Source organism: Echinops telfairi, unplaced genomic scaffold, assembly GCF_000313985.2.
Source record: "Echinops telfairi isolate 266 unplaced genomic scaffold, ASM31398v2 ScPeMD7_9;HRSCAF=40, whole genome shotgun sequence".
NCBI lineage: Eukaryota > Metazoa > Chordata > Mammalia > Afrosoricida > Tenrecidae > Echinops > Echinops telfairi.
The window spans coordinates 11,143,718-11,166,348 of NW_022103906.1; the positions used below are offsets into that span (position 1 = coordinate 11,143,718).

Consider the following 22,631-nt stretch of genomic DNA (forward strand, 5'->3'; position numbering starts at 1 on the left):
TGTATATACTAATTTACTTTATGTAATAAACTAAGAAATCGCATTATGCATTATTATGATTAATTTGTATTTCTCTCAACAGTTTCATATCATTCTTCATGGAATGCTTTAAATAATTTCCACATGGATATTTCTGCTTTTTGTTAGAGCACTTTGATATCATCATGACCTATCTTTCTCAGTTATAAAGAAATTAAAATGTGGCTATATCAACTTCTATATTTTTGCACAAATAACCACACAACTGCTTTCTGAACTTGCCAACTTAGTCCCTCCCCCTTCAAGGTATTTTTGTAAGCACTCCTAACTTTTTTGTTGTTGCGTGTTTTAAAAAGTAAAAAGCATCGTGGGTGTACACGAATACCTAGTTGTGGAGAAGGAGAGCTGTTGGCAAACAAACGTAGAAGACTTCCATTGATTTGGGGAAAATGAATCAGGGTACGGGAAGTGCTTCAGATTAAGAGTTATGAAGTGCTAGTCAGTTGTTGCAGTCCATTATTATATTAGGAGTCCTCCTGGTGGCATCATGGTTAAGAGCTTGTCTGCTAACCACTCTGAACTCCTCAGTGGATCCATGGGAAAAAGATGTGGTCATGTGCTTCTGCAAAGATTTAAACACTTGGAAATTCAGAGGGGAAGTTCTCTGTTCTAAAGCGTCTATGCTTTGTTGCCGGGATCAGATTTGACTTGACAGTAAGGATTTTGGGGTTTCCTTTCATGATTGGGAAGTTGAGTGGTTCTCTGTCTATATGGAGAGTTTTTGCCCACTGAGTGGTCTCTGTTATTGTGATGTAACTACACGGTAAATGAAGAGCCCTTGATCTATAAATGCTCTGTGCATGTAATGATTTACTATATATACTCTTTGTGGTCTGGACTCTGGAAATCCACAGTGCTGTCCAGGTGCCTGGTATCAATTGGTACCATATTTTTCTGTCAAAATGATCATGCTGTGTATCATTCCAGTTTTCCTTGTCTTGATTGATTACATCTTAGGTAATCAATCCATCAATCTCTGTCATACAAACAGCTTTAAGTCATAGTTTCCTTTCCTCAGTCTTCCAGATTTGATTCTTACCCCTTAGATAAATTACCTTTCTACCAACCTCTTCATGTTTTGGTCCAATTTGTGGGCCAAAAAGATTCTGAAACGGGTATAATATAACCAGGGTACATATTTTAGGAAGGAACCTCATAAGTTTTAATATTGAAAAGGGTATAATATAATCAGAGTACATATTTTAAGAAGGAACCCCATAAGTTTTAATATTGAATCACAATGAAGGAATACTGTAATCTTTAAATACTTATCTCAAGGAAAGAGACCAAAGATAAAGGGGAAAGAGAATTTAATTCCTATTTTCTACCTTTATAATTGTTTGACTTTTTCCTTTTAACCTTGTCCATATACTATTTTCATAATCATCTTGCTTTAACTTTAAACTAGCCATATGGTAACAGGATGGGCTATCTTTTATTAGTTAGCATATATTTTCATTTATTAGTTGACAGAGTATATGGATTATATAGGGTCTAAACAGGAAATTCTGAAGTTGTAGGTATAAGTTCTAGTTTTAGTTCTAGACTCTACCGGTACTTAATCATCTTCCCATATAATGACACCTAAATAGTTAGTCCAATGTAAGAGTTACTCTAATATATGTCAGACAAACACACTTTATATTCAGTGACTGCTTGACGAGAGAAAACACAGGAACCCAGATGCCATAATGGTTACACATTGGGCTGTGATCCTTAAGGTCATTTCAAAACCAGCAGCCGCTCTCTGGGAGAAAGATGGGGCTTTATACTCCCATAAAGAGATACAACCAGGGAAACTCAAAGGGGCAGTTCTACCCTGCCCAGTTGAGGGGGGTGGGGAGAAAACGCCCTATATAGACATGTATGTGTATATATGTATATGTGTGTGTATATATACGCTGTGTTGTATTTTGGGAAAGCATTAGGGTTTCTATGACGTCACCATGAGAATTGACTCGAAGGCAGTAAGTGAACGATGTTGTGCGTTACAAATTAGGTTTTGTATTATATGTCGATATGAATATACAAGATGGCTTCAAAAAGTTCATAGCAAAAAAGTATATTATCTTTTCGTTTCCATTTTTCCATGAACTTTCTGAAGCCCCCTCTTACATACATACCAGTTGCAGTTGAGCTGGTTCTGACCCTTGGCACCCCTGTGCGTAACAGAGTAGCTCTGTGCTCCATAAAGTGTCCAGTGGCTTTTTCCCCCAGGTGGATCACTACACTTTTGCTCTGAGGCACTTTGGGGAGGACTCAAACAGCCAGCTTTTTTATTAATAGTTGAGCACTTAACCATTCTTGCCACCCAAGGATTCCAAAATCTAGAAGTAAACATCATATTGAACTTGCACTTTTCAAGCATCAATAGGCCCGACACCTATCATAATGAAATTTTGATAGTCACTTCTTGTTCTCTAATGAATTTCATTTTCCTGCTATCTTAAAGGTTTAATCAGTTTATCTGAGTGTACAAAATTTGCTTCTAATATGATCATATTTCATGATACTCTATTGCATGGAGCATAAGAATGAATGATTTTTCTACTCCAGTATTACATTAGACTATTGGCTATGTATGTATGCATGCTGAGAATTTTGTTTTTAATGAACCACCTTTGTTTCTTTGGATATATACCTAATGGGTGCTTTACAACCACGTGTGACAAAGCACATACATAAAACAAATCCCTGGCAGGGTGGAGAGGAGTTAGTGGGCTGAGTCAATCTGTGAGCCTCTCATTATCAGTTTTTTTCCATTTAGAGTGTCTATTTTTGGGGGAGCATATTTGTATTGCTTCTTATATAACAATGGATGAGTATCAGCTCTCAAAGCTTATTGAAAGGATACATTTTCTGTTGTCTTTTTTTTTTTTTTAAAGAAATGTGTAGCAAGGCCAGCTTACAATTCCCAGCATGTCCTTGTGGGATTAGGAGAGAGAAAAAAATCAAGATGACCGAGGATATTTTTACATTAGTTTAAGAGGCATTAGTTGTATTTTTCAAATCATTTTGTTTTAAAGGACCTGCCTTGAATTTGCAGGTCCTGTAAAATACAGAGTATCCATCAGTGTGAAATATGGTTTTCTTTCCTTATTTCCTTTTTCTGAAAAAAAAAAATCGTACACGTGGTCTCATAGCAAAGTAGCATTCATTCGCGAAGTTTCAATAAAATGTACCACTGCGGCCAACGTTTAGAATAGTTGGAGGATTGACAAGGGTCTTGTGTCATATAGTGCTTTTTTAAGTCATGACATATTTGGTGTGCTGTCGTGGATTTGTCTTTCTCTTGTTTAACCACAAAACAGAAAATGAACCTCTTTTGTATTGTTCCATTCGTATTCCTCTGTGCTCATTTAGAAGTCTGACACTTCCTTTGGCTGACAGATTAAAGGGCCTTTTGTGGGACCTTTTGATGACTCACAAAACAGTTTTCTTAGACTAAGCTCCTTAGGCTATGAGAACTCCTCTTCAGAAATTGAAATTTCGTTTCAATTGGTGTACCCTAAAATTAACCAGTAATTTACTCATTTTCCATGACAAGATTACTGGGAACTTAGTAATTTAACAGCTTTATTTTATTTCTTTTTTAAAAAATTATTGATAAGGGAAAGAGAAGGAAATCTGTAAAACAGAATATCCAATCAATAAGTTTTAGATTGTGGTGTTGATCATTTAACTATGTGGCCCTTATCTAGCATCCCATTACAGTATTTTTTCTTCCTTTATGAGAAAGCAGTGTTTATTATCCCAGGTGACAAAACACAGGGGGCGGGGCAGGGGAAGGGGGAGTAGAAAGGTTGCATTTAATCACTAGAAGCACATGATCTATTTGCTTTCTCGCTCTCATTGCTAAGCCAGAAGCCAGTTGGCCGTGAGTGAGAGTACAAACAGGCTTTCTCAGGTGCGCATCTCAGGTCACACAGACCAGAGGGAACAGGTGCAGCACTCACGAAAAGATAAATGTTAAATAATTCTTTGTGACACTTCACTAGATAGCTAGAGCAGGAATTTTGAAACACCATTGCACTGCTGGTCAAATATTTACTAATTGAACCTGCGAAGGAAGAAATTTTGTCCTCTGAAGGTAAAAGAATTCCTTGTCTTTTTCCTTCTTCAAACAGTATCTCAAAACACCCAAGAGAAGAGCCAGGTCTGTCTGAGAAAGAAAGATGAGCCTTGCTTATGGAGTTTGGACGTGGGCTTCATTAAGGAAACACACTTTAGCCTTCTTGCATGGCAAAACATTCTTTTATGTTACGTGACTGTTTATTTAGGAAATGACTTACCAGTTGAGTAGATTAGAATGTTTACTACTAGATTGCTTTCATCCGTCTCTGAGGCTGTGTTAACGCTGCCCGTTAACTTCACCGCAGTAATGCTAGGGAGGTTATTAAACATGAGCGTAACGATTTACAGGGAAGTCAAAAAATGAGGTAGGTATTCAGAACTCAGTTTGTCTGAAATGTTTGGACCTGTGAGGCTGCAGACTTTTTCAGTTTAGCATGAATAGTTACACATCTATGAAGTTTGGAAGATTTTGTGAAAGAACATTCTTAGGAAGGAGAAAAACTTTGAAGAGAAATCACCCTGAAGGAGTAGCAGTTATAACGATATTACTGGCACCTTGTATTTTGCATTCTCTATATTTGACAAGGTTTTCTGATAAGTGAGACATTTTGTCATTTTTCTTCTTTGATTTTGAAGCGAGTGCTTCTATTGCATTGACCAGTACTGCTGACAGCATTCATTCATTTAGGCTTATAGCTCAAGCAGTAATTTAGTCGTTTCCTCTCTGGAGGCAGGGGAGTTAATGAGAAACACAGATTAGGATCCAAGATCTTTTGAGATGAAGATAAGGTGCCCTAAGAGAAAGCTTATGGTCAAAATGAAAGATTGAGAGAATAATGATACTTTTTTCTGAGGAGAGTGTTGAATGAAGCAAACACATTTTTTCAGACTTTCTGTATAGCTATAAATAGTCAAATGTCTCTACTTATCTGAGCATTGTAATGCAATGTCATCGTTATGCTAGTCTAATGATTGATCACACATTTTGTGTACACTCTCGTTAGAATATGTATAGAAAGACAGAGCGTCCACATAAAGAAAAATTGCAGGGTGAATTGGGATCTCTTTTTGTTGTGGTGGTTAACGGAGGATTTATATGTGAAAAATGATTGTGAAAGAAAAGACGCATTCAATATCCTACTTTGGTGAAACTATATAAAAAGCCCGTGGAACAAACCATCAGACCATCTTGTCGTGGCACAAATCCAGCATCACGGCCCTGGGCCCCAGCCCCACTTGGGTGTATTTTCAAAGCCGGTTGCTGGCATTGAAATGTGGCTGCAGTGCTTGAATCCCTGCAGGACTCTTGGAAAACTTACTGCCACTTCCCAGTGACAAACCCTTCAGGGAAACGCTCTGAAACCTGAGGAACATGAGGTCTGTTTTATTTAATTTCCTCTCATTTACCAAGAGTCATCATCTATTTTAGTAAATAAATTCAGGAAATTGGTAAAGCACTTTACTCCATCCGTTATTTATCAGTAATTAACATGATTGTCACGTTTTTCCTGGCTGTGGCGCGGCTGCCTTGCTCACAGCTTCCCTCACATGCCTGCCTGCGACCAGTTTGGAACGTTCAGGTCGTGGGTGTTATTGAGTTTAAACTACTTAAACAAACAGAACAGCGTCGTTGCTTTTACAGAGCTGTACACATCCTCTCCTGAACATGAATAAAGTTTTCAAACCTTAAGAGATACTCTCTCCTGATGTTGGCATGATTTTCAAATCCCCCTTTTCACCCATGACGACTTGGCACGCTGGGATAAAAGCAGTGACAATTCATTCAAAGATGCCAGTGTCCTCATTCTCCAGCCTTCCTGCTTACTTTCCACCTCCACCCACCCCCGCTGCTACAATACAGTTTCTCTTCCCAGCTCCAGTTTCTCACACAGTAAAGCGCATTTGTTTTCCTACCTTCATCAGCCATTGGGTGTTGTTTTCCATGATATTCTCCAGTACTTGCAGTCTCTGCACCGAATCATCGTAATCTAGTGGTGCGTCCCTCTGCACAGCATTAGAGACGTAGGCGCTGGAAGAGGAGCGGCAGTTGTCCATCTCCGGCAGGAGAAAAGTGTAGCTGCACGATCCATGCTGAACCTGATACTGCCTTTTCCCTATGCTGTCCATGCTTTTCCGAAAGTTGGTGTAGGCTGCCGCTAAGACAAGATCACAGCTCAGAGCAAAGCAGACAATCTGCCACATTCTTCCTCCTCGTGATAAAGCACCAGTTCACCAAAGTGGAAGGCACACGAGAGTCGAGAATGTCAGCTGCCCGTTAAAATGCTGGGCTACGCTGCTACCACGGCTGAAAGTTGATCAATGAGAGTCTTCTTTTTCCTCCTCCTTTTCAAGGAGCAAAGTTGCTTTTTAAGGCTGTGTTCTCTCCAGTCATCCAGTAAACTGTCAGATTCCAGTAGGAAGAATAATCCTGCTCACTGTTTAGCTTTACAGATCAGCTTTGTTTCTCTTTTCCCAGATTCTAGAGTGTCAGTATCTGAATCAATCACTTTCCTTTCCTTATATGATAAGTTGATAAGAGCAGCCAGACTTGTGTAGCCAGCTGCCCCGCCCTCTTGGCTTATCCATTATCTTCCTGTGGGGGGGTTACCAACCAGGCAACAGGAAAAGTCCGAGCATAATGCTGCTGTCCGACCAGGACTATGTGCTGCAGAACCCCTCTGGGAACAGCTCATCAGTGACAGGACCCCTGGGGCTTTCGTAGGCACCACCCTAATTAAGTATTTCCTAGAGAGAGCAGGCTGTCCCTTTTGTCTGAGACCAAGTTCACAGCATTAAGCTGGTAACATATCTGAGGTAATAAACTTTTATTTTAAAGTACAATGAAAGTTCCTGTTTTTTTCCTTCAGGAAAAAATACTGTAAATATATCAAGACTTGGGTTTATTTTTGCTATTAAAAATAAAGAGGCAGAAATATTGCTCTTAATAAACTCTGAACCTGTTGATAAGGAAATGGTTTTATTTGTCGCCCCTGGTTTTTGAAATATATTAGCTAAGTATGCAGCATTTTTATTTTGAAACTGTTTGAAAGCTTGCTTTATCATTGTAGAGAGTGACGTGGATATGTAGGGCCAACAGAGCACAATCCAATGGGAGGTTCGACTGTGTACGGCAAAAACCCAGGGTTGTGGCTCAAGGTGGGAACGTGCTCGCATAGTCCCCTCATACAGACAGCGTCTGGAGTGCTGTGTCATTGGGAACGTTGACCATGTTCTGAGTGCAATCGTCGTATACCTCACAGGGATGATTGACAATGGTGTACTTTTTTTTGTTTCTATGAGGTTTTGTTTCTCTGCCTTTAGCTTGTTGTTTTTTTTTTACTATTTGCTTGTTGGCTTGTTGCTATTAATGGTGTAGTTTGCCTGTAGGGTTTTGATTTTGCCATATTACAGCTGCCAAAGTAAACCTGAGTCCTGCATATCCCATGGGCAGGCACATTTATTCTGGGTTCCTACTTAACTCTAGCCCCAATTCAAGAACAGTTAGTTCTGATCACATGATCCTCCTCAATACTCACCTTCACGGAATGGTCACGGAAGATAAGGGTGCTACTGCAAAGTGTGGTGAAGAGAACAGATGGTGCCCGCCATCACTTGGAATAGTATCTGGGGACTTTAAGGCTTTTATTCAAACAAGCAGCCAAACAAGCAGTCAACTAAGTTCATAAAGAAGAAGCACATCAGCTTCTGTGTTCCAAAGATGACAATAACAAAATTCGGGTATGACCAAGGGAAAAGTATCTGAGCTAAAATTGTGAACACCCACTTTATGGGTGGACAGTGGGAGCTATGGAGGACAGTGGGAGCCCAAAACCCATCTGCGGAATAGCTAGTCAGATTAAGCTGTGGCAGATCCCGTCTAGCCAGAGATACAGGTTTGGAACAGCCTTACTATCAGAGATCACTGCAATCGTGATTATGCTGGATCAAACTCAAAACTTAGTCAGTTGACCTCCATTAAACTTACCAACATGAATTTGTTCTAGATGTAAGTATCTCTTGTGTGTTTCATGACAAAAATCTCTTCCCTGGCATTTTAAATATTGATGGTGGTCTTTTCTTTCTTACTCCTTGTTGGTATTTTTATCTTTATATTACTATTGTTTTAGCCTTACCATCTTATTTTGATTTTGTTCTTTATTGTTTAACTTAGGTTTCCCAGTTTGCACGGGTTTATAGGGGATGTAGGTGTGGAGTTGGAAGATGTTGTGGGAGTGGGTTCTGCCCTTGCCACCTACAGGCAAGGGTGTGGATATACTCACCACTGTGAACAAAAAGTGCAATATGGAGGTGACATCTAACTCGGATGCACCAGAGGGGGGAGGATAAGCCCCATCCACACAATCAATTGTCCAAGACTGAATCCTGAGCTGCTGAAGTCAGATATGCCTCCACCCTTCAACTTTCTTGGCAGCACTGACAGCAACTCTCCCTTCCACAACTCTCTCCGTTGGTGAGCTGGGTTCACTAATTGAGTACGCTGGCCGCAGAGAACTCCTAGAACATATCCATGATTATGGAGTTTTTTAGGGCCGTTAACAAGTTCCAAATGTTTAGGATACAATTATTCAAAGATCACAGCCTTTACCCTACTAGTGCAGTGTTACAGGGTTTTAGAGTTGCCAGTAAATGCTCAAAAGACACACCATTCCACCATAAGCCTCAGCCCAAAGGCATGCAGCTCCAGGCCCATGGGTCAGCAAACCTAGCTCCCCCAGTTAAATGCCTGGAGGCACCCCAGTCCACAAGCCAGCCTCCTACCTGAAGGCACTCACATTGAGCTGCTCTGCCTCTTGGTTCTGCTGCTGCCACTCTTCTGCTCCTCCTCTGTTGCTTCTCTGGTGTCACAGCGGTCTCCTAGATCTCGGGGTCCAAAGCACATGCCCCACTCCTGGCTCTCTCTTGATGGTGGTAAGACAGCACTTCCTCCCTGTTTGTTAGATGGCTTATTTTATACCCATTGGGATGGCAATCACAATCATCCCAGTTAATAAGCACTCGCAATTGAAACAGTCACTCTCAACGAAATCACGTAACCTGTCAGCATCTTTCCCCACCTTCTCTTGATAGGACCTTCAAAGACTATGGATAAAAGAGCCATATTAAGTAATGCACTGCCTTGCAGACCACCCTCTTCTGGCTCTTTTAACCATTGCCCCTTTCATAAATGAAGGATTAACCTTCAACAGCACAGCAATGAAAGCTTGTAAGCTAGCCTCTTCATTGCCTTTATCTCCCTCCATTTTAGATATACATTTTCTAAATTGCTCATCTTTATCAGCCCAGTTCTCTACAAGAGAAACGTAGTCTTTGATGTGAAGAGTCTTCATTTACATTTGGAACTTTGACCATCTACGTACATAAGCCAAGTCTAGTCAAGAGCAAGCCATCAAGCTGCAGCACTTTATACCAGTTCCCTGTCAAGCCCCTTTCTCTTCATTTATTTGGATTCAGGTCAGCCATAGCCATCCAAGCTAGGTCAAATGAGTACCAGCATCAAGCTTGGGAGTTCACACACTTCTCCCTTAAGTTTCCACCAGCTGGTCCCTTCACACCCTCTCATCATCCCTAGCTGCCCAAGCTAGTTCACTACCTATAGGCTCAGGATCCACACAACTTCATAAACTTCAGAGGAATCAGCCCTCCCTCTCCTTAGGTTTAGGGTTAGGTGGATCACATAAAAATGTGCCAATGGAACATGTATGCCCCTTTGTTTTTCTCTCAAGTTTCATGTTTCCATGACTGAAGCCATTGTAACACATCCTACTCCTGATGCCAACTGTGGAAAGTGTGATATGGGGCTGGCATCTGACCTCCTCCAGGTAGGGGTGGGTAGGGAAATCATAAGTATCAACTGATTTCTATCTTCCACCACGTCTTACCAAGACCCATCAGGAGAAGAATAATTTGATGAGAGTTCCAAAGATTGTAGCTAGAGGAGCCATATTAAGTAATGTACTACAATCATGTTATTTATCATGGTATGTTGTTTTTTATGTTAGAGAAATTCATTTTGAGCTCTGGCATTTTTCAAAATGATTCATCTTAAAGTATACTAGACTGGTGAATAGTTCGTGAAATTACAACAGACAGACAAATACAATAGAAGGTATAGAAATACAAATAGAAGAATGTATCATCCAGCTCAAAACCTGTAATTTTGCAACACATTATCCAGAATCAATGAACCTAATTGCAGTAAGTGTTTAACTTGGGGGAATCACTTCCCCATTGTAATTAAGCTCTAATGTTCTTATCTGTAAAATACAGGGGTTACACTAAATAGTTAATATATTTCTATTTCAATTCTGTCACTCTGTAATCATACAGATTACTCCCTTTAAGTGAGATTTAATACTTCAAAGATTAACAGTATGCTAAAATATATATGTATACATACACACTCTCACAGTAACTACCCTGGAGTCATTTCTGATTCATAGTGATCCTATACAACAGAGTAGAACTGCCTCTGGAGGGTTCTGGGACTGTAAATCTTTAAAGGAATAGAAAGCCTCATCTTTCTCTCATGGATCGGCTGTTGATTTTGAACTGCAGACCTTGTGAGTAGCAGCCCAGTGTGTAACTACTACACCACCAGGGCTGCATAATATGGCAATTAACCATTGACATAATTTTGTCTTAGTATACAAGGGTTATTATTGTCAGTCAGTTGTAGGCTCATTGAAATGTGGACTTAATCAGGACGTCTAACTTTGAAAGCCAAATAACAGTGTGTACCATGCAAGATAAATTTTGAGAGGGACTGAAGAAATATGCTCATATTTCTTGGGTGAATGTGGATAGTGAATTTCATGTTCTCACGATTTCAAGTATTCAAGAGACCTAACTAAACTTTAAAAAAAAGAATCCATTCTATTAATAGGCTAACTTCCAAGTCTTCTGGAGAAGAAATTTTTAACCTGAGCCCCACGGCGAGAAGGAATTTGTGGGATCCATGAACTTGAAAAGGAAGAGGTGAAAAGGCTTTTATTTTTCATAAGCTGTAGCAAAAATGTTATTTTCCCTTTCATTAATGAACTGGCCACAAACAGCAGTGGTGTTAACCAGTATCTGTGATCCTTCATGAATAGGAATCAGCACTGGATTGTGATTCTAATACCCAAGTCTGGATCTTGGTGAATAGCTCAAGAAAGCAGCACTGATTTACTTTTTGAGAAGGCCTCTGTAGGTTTCACCAGAGTACCAAAGGGTTCTATACCACTAGAAACAGTCGCGCACTTCTTCGATGAGGGTGATATTAGCAGAAATTGTTTGAGTGCACCCGGATTTTGGTGTACAGTTTCCAGTTAGGGGACAAGGCAGAGGAAATGTGCCGGTCCAGACAATGGAATGAAGAGGGACATGCTCACAATTTGAGAAGAGCTGGGTTGCAGCCCTGGCCCTATGTGAACCTATCCAAATTCTTATTTTCTCTAAACCTCAGTTCCCTACTTACAAAGTGGAGACATTTCTCCCTGTATCACTGCTAGGATTAAAATGATATGTAGTAGTAAGTCTAATATAGGAATATTAGTTCTGTTTCCCTTGGTCACTTTCTATTCAGTAGAAAGCAATTCTTCCACTATCAGATTTTATAAATGTGACAAACTGATTCAATCTATTGGTACAGTCTGGGCCAAAGTTTTTCCCTTTTGGTAAATTTAACCCTCTTAATCCACACACCCTTTTAAAAAATTATGCCCAAATATAGACTCTAGTATAACAGTAATATAGTGAAAACATATTATTAGGTGTTTATTAAATATGTGGGTTTAAAAAATATTCATCTGTCTTCAAGGCAAGCACAGTGGTTTTTAATAAAGAGATGTAAGTAGAGAATATTCCACAATTGCGTACTATCAGTGAGTTTTATTTCAGATACTTTGCTAGGAACTAGGGCCTTAATGATTCATAGAGACCGAAAGCAACTACTATAGTGAAGACATACTGTGATAAATATTTGTCAGTGCACATAGAAGAAAGATAACGCTGCTTCCAGAGGATCCATGATTCCTACATGCTACTGTCATAGACACTGTCTGTTATCTAATCCCCTCAAGATCAGAATGTGGAATTAATAGTGCTTTATGTTCCTAACTGTAAATTATTAAAACTAGACAGTCGAGGGGAACTCAAATTAGACCAGACATTAGCAAACTCTATCTGTGAAGAACAGGATAGTAAATATTTTAGGCTTGTGAGTCCATACAGTCTTCATCGCAACTACTCATCTTTGTGTGAGTACAAAGCACATGGAAACAGTCTTTACTGCATGAAAACAAATGAGCGGGGCTGTTCCAATAAAACTTTATTTAGCATTGCTTACATTGGAGTGTCAACAAAATACTGTGCTTTGGATGTGTGTGTGTGTTTCCTTAACCAGTTAAAAATATAAAAATCAGTCAGCTTATGGGCCATTCAGAATCAGGCAGGGGCTGTAGTTTGCCGACCCCTGAGGGAGACCACGGGGAATTCTGCCACTGAGGAACATGAAGTTACACGGCCACGTTAAAATACACTGCCAGAGTGAACAGTCAGATCTCTGATCCCGCAGACCATGGTGTGACTTCTTAAAGAACTGTGAAGCATGAGGCATGCTGGGGTCAGGGGTGGGGGCGTGGAACAATTGCCCACAGAGAAAGCACAGCTTTGGGGCTAGATATAGAATGCAATGCAAGGGAAGAGATAAGGAAGAATGACCCTGGGGTGACACTAAACATCACCTGTGAGCAGGGGACACCCACAGGCTGTCCAGTGCCAGAAACAGTAGAGGGCTCTTTGGTAGTCTTCAGAGAGCTGCAAACATGAGTCTAATAACTTGCCCCTGAGGAAATGCAGAGAAGACCTGTAAACTCACTGACAGCCAGACATTGAGACCCTAGAAAGAAAGAAAGCAGACCTGGATGTTGTACCTTCAAAGGAAGCCTCAAGCTGGGGTGAAGCTTTAGCCAACTGTGCCTAAAAGAGCCAATGGTTAACCCTGTTACAGTTGGTTACAGAGATGGCTGCTGTGGTTGTTTGGTCACCTAAATATAACCGCTTCACGCTTTGCTCTATCATTTCACTATTGGAAGAATAGTGCACAAAGCATGTCTATTTACTTCCTGTACCCTGGTTGGGCACTGATTTTTTGTTTTTGAGGGATTAGAGGTTAAACATAGTCCAGATCCTTCTCTACTCGCTGAAATAGATTTGACTGTGGTTCTCAGAACTGTTCATTCTCAAAGAGCATCTTGAGTTTTCTTCAATGACTTGCTGACAGGAGAGCTCAAAGCAGACGAAGCTGTAAAATGAGAATTATTATTCTAGGCTTCCCCACATCAGTCTGCCTGCCTGACCAAATTCTCTTTTTCCTAAACCATTCTGCTGAACAGTTGTGCAAACAGTTGCTTAATATTGGTTTTGTCCCCAGATTACATGTCATCAGCCAAAGCTGCATAGACTCCTATGCAGTCTCTATAGATCTGCCTCAAGTGTTAGTTACACAGGGAAGCCTGGGAGACCTGGAAGTCCATGGAACTGTCTTGGTTTTCCAGGTCTCACAAGTGTTCTGCCTTTGACAGGGTTTAGTTCTTGCCACTTTTCTGTCACTCACTTTAATGAAAAATAGTTTTGTTTTCCTTCTGAGACACCTTTCTGCCTTGCACAGATCTGACTTTACTAGTTTCTCTGTACTTCATTGGGAAGCAAGTCCTGTTTAGTGGGTATGAAAAGGATCACAGTTAACTTAGCCCCCAAAGAAGAGATCTCTGCCTAGCAGAACATTCACTGTTTGCCTCTGGCTTTCTGTTTTCTCTCTTAAGCCAAAGCCCTAATAGACGGGTAAAAGCTAAAAGGGTCTCATGTTAGCTCTGGCTTCTATGGCCTCTCCAGGAATAATGAAAGCTTGTGAAAGACTAATTCCCTTGTATCTAGATTGTGCAGTCATATTGATTGAGAGCCTGCATCATCCAAGGCACTTTGGACAAATACCCTAATTTCAATGCTGGTTTTGGAAGGCAGAAACTTTAAAAAATGAAAAAAAGCTAATTTTAAATCAATATAAACTGGAGGAACCCTAAGCAATAAAGTACCAAATAAAATTGATGTGAGGACCCACATGACCTCTGCTATCAGCCAGTGAGCCAATTTAGTAATCATTATTTAATCTGATAAAATATTGTTAGACAAATCAAGGGATGGAAGAGGGTCTGAGTGGCATGGATCCACCAACCTGGCCCAGGCAGTGAGATGGTTTTGCTCTCTGGACTGTTAAAACCCGTTAATACATTGCCAAGGTGCACAGTTTCAAAAAGTTCCTTCTGGAAAACACATGGAAAGTACTCAAATGAGTGTGGGGAAGGCACATTGGTCTCTATTCGTAGCACAGTTTGCACCGGAGCCCTTTGTTCATTGGAGTGGTGCCATTCCCGAATACATCTCATGCTTCTTCTTCCCAATACCATTTTGCTGTTGCCACTTGAGGAGGCTTGGTGGTGTAGTGGTTGAAGCACTTGGCTACTAAGCAAAAGGTCCTGAGTTCAAGCCCAGCAGCTATTCTTTGAGAGAAAGATGTGGCAATCTGCTTTTCAAAAAAATGTGCAGCCTTAGAAGCCTGTGAGAGTTTTACTCTGTCATGTAAGGTCACTAGGAGTCGGATTCCGCTCAGCGGCACTGGACGGATTGTCACTTTAAATCATGCCCATTGTGCTTCCAGGCTTCTAGAGAGAGTGACTTATGTGGGCTTACTTGGCCAGCACAGCCTTAGTTTTGGGAAGTGTGCTGCGTTGGTGTAGAAGGAACTCAGTCAATACCCTCAAATGGAGCCGGGACACTTTGTTTTGATTTTTAGTCATTTCCAGACAGATGGGCAGAGTTGAGGACTCTCGGGCGCCGGGCATATTAAAGCTGGAAGGGAGGTTACTGATCGTGTCCATCCTCTCTCCTCCTCCTCGGCCTCTTTTAAATTGGGAAAGTGAAGTCAGTCGACACATTTAAATCCAACTTAATCTTCCATATACAGAGAAAACTTAAAAATACGTCTAAGTCAAAATTGCTATTAGAGAAACAGTTATTTTTCACCACTTTTCCTCCAAATTGTATGTGAAAATCAATGAGAATGAGAAGACCCCACCAGACAAGAGTGGCTATTTCTGCTTTCGGAAGTAGACTCCCTAAATAATGGTTCCTTCATGGAGGACCTTTGTTTCCTCTTTAGTTTGACAGACTTTTCATCGAAATCGAAGAACTGCAAGTGGAACATGTAGTCATTTTGCAAAAACATTGTTACATCAACTGGTGCCACTTTCCCAAGCTGCTACTTAAGATGATGCAGTAGTAACCCCTAAACCTGGAATACTGTGAGAGTAAATTCCCAGTGCTGGGGTTTGGTAAAAGTACCAAAGAAAGTCCTCTTAAAGTTATGTGCAAACAGAAGCAGAAAGGTTACATATTACCACCACCGCCACTCCACACACACATAGACATAAGTATAACCAACAGCGTGAGCTCCGTAAGGTCCCCTTAGATAAACAAAGGGATCAAGGCTCAGTGGGTGAAATGACCCACAAGAATGGGCACAACCAAGTATATCCGTGTGCCTTTCTTTCATACGACAATCGTTTTCATCCTGATGCTATTACAAAATTCTACTGACATTGGAGAGGCTCAAGAATCTCTGCTTAGTGCTGGCTGTCACTTCTATGCAGCACAAGCACACAGCCCTAGTGACAGAATCCATTTTACTGCCAAACGCTTTTTGTGGCCTTTGGTCATCTTGAGCCAGAGCAGCTGCCTAATATATGAAGACCACCATGTGTGCACTTCAGTATCAAGGACCTATGAACTCTATAAACAGGAAAAGTCATTCTAGGAGTGTACAAATCAATGTATGTCTGAAAACTTACCACTAAATGTTACGCACTAGCTTGAGATAGAATGCCTAGAAGTCCAATGCATTGTCTAAAGGCAGAAAACTAAGCTTTCTGCATACATTCTGGCTTCAAGGGTCCCTTTGCTGTTTTCTCTCTTTCATCTCACTTGAGGTAACTAACTGGAGGCGCCTGCTGAACCATTTAGAATATAGTCAGTGTCTGAAATGAAGGACCTGCTTTAGCATGATTTCCTGTTCTCGTGACCATTGAGTATATATAGCATTTGACATAAAATAGCTGCCCTAATATGTTTAGAATATAATTGAAAGCTGTTTGTTCACTCAGAAATGGGTATTGGCTCGATAGAATTCACCTTTCTAAAAGGTGAGGAAGTGGCTATTTTGTTCAAATAAGTATCTAACTGCCAAACCAAGTGGGGGTTTGGGGGCGGTGGGGCTCTTTGCCAGATGTGTTTTCAGGCAATTTCCTTTCCTGGGAAACAGCCATTTCCCCTGCACTACCAGTGGTGTTTGCGTTCGCTGGAGCAGATAGAGTAAGTGCAGTGCTTTAAAGGACAGATGCCCAGATATCACCAACCTTATCTCTGGCAATTATCTTTCTTCTTGCAGCTGTCTAACTTCTCTTTGACAGAGACCCATAGAAACTCTTTGTTAAGAGCGCTGGTACTGGTGGAGGCACGAGGGTTAATAACTGGCGAAAATCTTTTTCATGTGATTTCTCAGGTAATTGTCATTCTGCTTTTTTTAAAACAAGAACCTTAAATAATTCTGAATCTTTCACAATTTGTGCTTCCGGGACCAGCAGTTCATCTGCCTCAAGATTTTACCTTTTAAAGCCACATTGTTTGTCATGTGTACCTTTAAGGACTCAACAATTGGGAAACGTCCAAGTTTTTTTTTTTTTCAAATTTCTCTATAAATTCCCTGAATTTTTAGGAATGAGTAGTCTGTTTTGCGTTACATAACTATAAATAAAGTTATCTCAAATGCTGTTTGATTTTTAAATATTGTTTTTATTCTCTAATGTTTTCATGGAATATTTTATCTTCCCATCAACAAAACAAATGCCCCAAAGGTCAAAATACAAGTCACACTTTAAAAAGGCAGTGAATGAAGTTGTGAAAACAATAAACGAGTGCATTTACTTGATAATCTTCTTGCCAGTAGTTTTGTGTCCTGTTTTCTCCAGATAGAAAAATAATAATAAGCTAAGTATTTTCTTTAAATGGATTGTTGTTAATAATTACTCCTTTACTCATGATCTATGTTGTCAAATAAAACACTTCCTGTAATTAATACAGTAATTTATTTGAAGATTTTGAGGTGGGGTTTCTAAACAGCTATAATTTCACATCGAATGCTCCAAATATTTCTTTCAACAAAGTTGCAGTGAATTCAAATTTTATTACTTCAGAAAACTTTTGCCCAGTGTCTTTCTGTCATAATCATTGTAATAAAAACTATATAAATGTCTCACGGAATTAGTTTTACTTTGAAAGAGCCATAATGCCATCTGGGTTAATCTTTGTTTAATCTAAATTTATAAAATGTTTATCCTTCATTAGTGAGAACCTTCTAAAATAAGAGAAATAAAAATGCCATATGTGCTATTTACCTAAGATATATTATCTCTCTTGGTTATATAGTAACATAAATAAATTGCTTATGTCAAAGTTAAAACAAAAAAAGCATATGACCTCTTTTTGGTATCCCATCCATCTGGCTTATTTGATATAAAAATTCTTCCTGTGGGAAATTAACCTTGATTATGAACTTATACATACAGAAAATAGTTTTTTGAAAAAATAGAGTTTTGAAAACTCAATTAGAATTATAAGAAATCGTTGGACTTAAAAGGAAATGGCATTTGCATTTCAGTGTTTAAAAATACGCAGTGTCACCCTTGCTCATTCATGAATTTATGTGCAGTTGTCTCGCGACAGCTCAAGCTTCCTAATAAGCTAATATGTACACTCCACTTTCACTCCTAAACCCGTCTCAAGCCACTTGTTTGGGATCATGCTAATAATAAACTACACTTCCCCACAGTGCTCCATTTTAAGGTAAGGGTCTAAATGCAAAGAAAGACTGATGCAAAAGAGAAAATAAGAGGAAGCAAATTATACAAAGACTAAAAAGAGGACAATTATAGCAATATTCGTGTTCCTAGTTCCTGACATCTGTTTCCCTCAAGGGATAAAAACAAAGCAAAACTTTTCAGCCATGTCTTTAAAGGTCCAACAACTATTCTAGTATAAGACTTACATTTTTTTAAATGTACTTTCCCCCAAATCCTGATACATATATTTCAATGACCTTCTTATATGTAGGTCAAAAAGTCTTGCTTGGCCACAATAAAAACTAAACAAAGGTTAGCACAGATGGTACCTTAACAGGAATGTAATTTTTAAAGCTACTTGTAACACTCACCTACTCCCTCTGCTGGGCTCATCAGGTAACAGGCAAAAACTACCTGCATTTTTATTAAAGTCATTAACAGAAAGGGTACACAATTTCAATTATGTATTAGTAGGAACTGAGATTTCATCCCGAGTGCTTTTGTTTAAATGAAGGAAAGTAATACTGTGCCATCCATATGCAGGGTTTAAATACATACCTGTCCACATGCACACAAACAGACTCATAGATGCAGGGTAAAAAATATTTTTAAACATTTATTTAGCACACTGAGTCATTTCTGCATTCTCAAGTTGTAAGGTGATTACACAACTAAGTGAAGACATAGTCTGTGACAGTGGGCAAAGTAGAAGGCGGATTATCTGTTTCCATAGGAAATGAATTCAGAGTACCCATCCTCCTTTTTGGACGTTTACATTTGAATGGGGACTGAATATCTTTTTCCCTGTAGGCATTAGCCAAGCAGCAAATTTGAGGCTCCCCTTTTAAAGGCCTGCTTGGATTGGGAGAAGAGACAAACCCAATCAAGTTGGAAAATCTAATAAGACACCTCTTTCCATAAACATGAGATTCCCAAGGATTCTTTTCTCAATGTCAGGGTGATGCAGAAGTGAGTCTGTCCCTGTCCACAAGGGAATATAAGACAAGATGCTTTGTGGTTAAGCACAACAGAGAGGGGGAACTCATCCCTGGTCATTATAACCACAAGCTCACTCTTTTGGTTTTATGTTTCAAATTACGTGGTTACAAAGTACCTCAAGCCATAATTCATTATCCTAAACTGGCCCCAGGCTGATTCCATCAATAGGTTCTCTACCTTCCATAGCCCCTCGATTATGATAGGAGCAAATGGGAATGAACCTTTAGCATAAGTCTCAAATAATTCTGACAGATTGTTTCCCAAGGAAGCTGAACGACTTCACAGACAAAAGTAAGCATACGATAAAACACTGTGCTGTGAACAAAAATTCACCGAAGAAATAGCAAAAATGTCATATAGAGAAGTTATCAGACACATTTTAAAAATAACTATTCTTATGCTTAAATATATAAGATAAACTTTTGGAAATACATAAGGGAGACAGAAAACAAACAAAAAATCCCAAACCTATAGATATAAATACAATATTTAACATTTATAATTCAAGGGTCATGTTTAACAAAAAATTATATACATCGAAAGAGACAATAAGTAGAAAGAGTGCAGACTAGAAACAAAGAACAGAGATTAAAAGATGAAGGATGGCGTGAAAGGGTCTAACAAAAGTCTAACTGGAATAAAAGATGCAGGAAAGACAGAAGGGAATGATATAGATGAAAAGTAAAACTTAAAAATTTCCCAAGATGATTAAAAATACCATCACACATATTTCAGGAGCCCAATAAATGGTAAATAGGATAAATGGGAAGGTTAGGCAAGAATTAATGACTCATATTTGTGGCTCAGCAGCTGGATGGATGGTGAGACTAGACATACTGAAACCAAGAAAACCAAACTTACTGCCATTGAGTTGATTACGATTCATGGTGATCCAACAGGACAGAGTAGAACTCCCTTCTGGCTTTCCAATGCTATAAATCTTTATAGGAGGAAAAAAACCAAAAACTTCGTACATCTTTTTCCCTAAGTGAAGCACCTGGGAGGTTTCAAACTACTGACCTTGTGGCCATTCTTTAACTCACTATGCCACCAGAGCTACGTAGAGATTCACAGGGGGAGTGGAAAGCTAACTAGGAAGATGAATACAGTTTTGTATAACACATTTTTGATTAGATATAAAATAACTCCACATAGAATTTTGCTATTGAATGCATAGGTGTGAATCTTAAAATTATTTGGTCTGAAAGCAGGAGGATCTATTTTCATGATCAATATCAACGTCGGCCTCATTAAATACTTGAACTTAAGCAAGGCTAAGATGTTTGCCTTCAAGCCAGTTCCAACTCAAACCACTCTAAGGCAAAGTAGAACGGGTTCCAAGGTTGTGAATGTTTATAGAAACAGACTGCCACATCTTCCTCTCAGAGAGTAGCTTGTCTGTTTGAACCCCCAAACCTTTAGTAGGTAACCATTTAATCATTGCAACACTAGGGCTTCTAATATTAAACAGTATCTCGAATAAATGAATGAATGATACAACCACTATGGAAAACAATATAGTTCTTCTTTGGAAATAGAAATACTTTCTTGTGGTTACATGTTGTCTAGCCTGTTTCAACTCAAGAGACCCTTTGCCCAAGAAGAAAACATCGCCTAGCCTCCATCATCCTCACAATCGTTGTTACATTTGAGCTTGTTGTTTCAGCTACTGTGTCACTCCATCTCCGTGCAGAACTTCCTCTTGCACTTCACCAAGCATGATGTCCTTTTCTAGGGACAGCCCTCTCCTGAAAAACAGGTCCAAAGTACATGAGAGAGTCTTCTCATGGCCCCTTCGAAGGTGCATTCTGGATATATATACGTACTTCTTCAAGAAAAATATTGTTTTTTCTTCTGGTAGTCAGTATTCTTGGCCAACACCATAATTCAAATGCATCAATTATTTCTTGGGTCTTCATTGTTCATTGTCCATTTCTAACATGCATATGAAGGGAATGAAAATACCAGGACTTGGGTTAAACTCATTTTAAGTCTTCTTTATGACCTAGCATTCTCACTCCCAGGAAGACAAGTATCCTACAGATATAAGAGCAGTGACAAGACTATACTTATGGACACTTAGGCTTATTGAAACAGTATTCACAGTAGCAAAAAGATAGGAACAACCCACCAGGTGAATGACTATACAAACTGTGGTACATAAATAAAGTAGACTCCTACACAAGTATAAAGAACAATGCTGAGTTCACAAAGCATTTTATAACATGAACCTGGAGGGCACTGTGCTACGTGAAATACATCAGTCACAAAAGGACAAATACTGTATGATCTCATTCATAAAAAATCAAGAATATGTATACACCCAGAAAGCAACATCCTTTGGTAATTACCAGGGAATTGCTTTTTAGACAGTAGACAATTGTTATTTTTAATGAGAGGAAAAATTAAGTCTGCACAACTTGTCCAGGATAAAGAAACAAAGAAGTGCACAAGAATAAGGAGTGGTTTCCATGTCTGCTTATACAGGTGGATATGTATGCAGATATGTGTATATGGAGGCATATGTGAGTATATGGATGTGCATATAGAGGCGCATGTGTGCATGTATGTTTACATGTGTGGAAAACAGCTCAAGGGCCATGTTTGATCTCCTCTGGCTTACCATGAGGCAGAGGTCAGACATGCCTCCACCCTCCATCTTTCTTTCCCTATTCTGACACCAGTAGTTCCTCTCACCGCACTCTCCTTCTGTGCTGGTTTGATCATTACAGTGGCCACATGGAACTCACAGACAGTGCTCACACTTTAGGGAGTTTGTTAGGGAAGTTTCTGCATCACCACAAGCCAGGATCAGCAAACAGGAAATGTACAGTTATGGGTCCACAGGAACACTTCTCCTCAGCCAACAGCAAATCCTTCTCCAATCCTCACTCTCTCAGCCATGTGGCCCCTTGGCTTCTGCCCCCACGGGCAAAGAAGCCTGCCACCTGGCCTGCCTCACAGCCTCGAAGTTTCAGTGCTGCTCCTCTGTTCTGTCTCATGGACCTTGCCTAGGCTTCCATTGCCTCTGGTCTCAGCCTCCACCACTTCAGACAGAGATGTCAACATGCTTCACTGGGGGTCCTGTGCTTCCAGTAGTCCTGGGATTTCTCTCACTTCCAGAATGCTCTCATACACAGAATAAATAGCTGGTCTCTTGGTTACACAGTGGACTGCTAAGTGCAACGCCGCAGTTAGAAAGCAGAAACCACTAGCTGTTGTGCAAGACAAAGGTGACGCTTTCTGCTTCTCTAAAGAGTTAGTCTGGGAAGCTGCAGGGCAGTTCTACTCTGTCCTTATAGGGCCGTGATGAGTCCAAAACAACAGGATGGCAGTGAGTTTTTTATTCGAGTGGCTTTTGAGTTCATGCCCTCGAACCTAGTCCCACCTTAATCCTGCCCATTCGCATAGCAGAAAACTCCCTGTAAATGGGATTATTGTCACAGGCATAGAGTCTAGAGGTTATAATACTTTCCAGAAGGAATTGTGGCTCAAAGACCATATTAATTGAGTACATCTCATATAGGTTTATGTGTGATACGTGCATATTCATATATATATATATAT

At 39.8% G+C, this 22,631-nt stretch overlaps 2 protein-coding genes across 3 annotated transcripts in view; one reads left to right on the forward strand and one right to left on the reverse strand.

Annotated features, from left to right (window-relative positions):
- The window catches only part of ANGPT2 (angiopoietin 2), a 58,656-nt gene extending 52,064 nt beyond the window's left edge, over positions 1-6,592 (reverse strand). For both annotated transcript variants that reach the window (XM_004707651.2, XM_004707650.2), the window contains exon 1: positions 6,028-6,592. In XM_004707651.2, coding sequence (XP_004707708.1) covers positions 6,028-6,315 — 288 coding nt within the window. In that variant the 5' untranslated portion in view covers positions 6,316-6,592. The remainder of the gene's footprint in view (positions 1-6,027) is intronic.
- MCPH1 (microcephalin 1) overlaps positions 1-22,631 on the forward strand; it is a 343,376-nt gene that overhangs the window by 203,441 nt on the left and 117,304 nt on the right. The gene's annotated exons all lie outside the window — the stretch shown is intronic.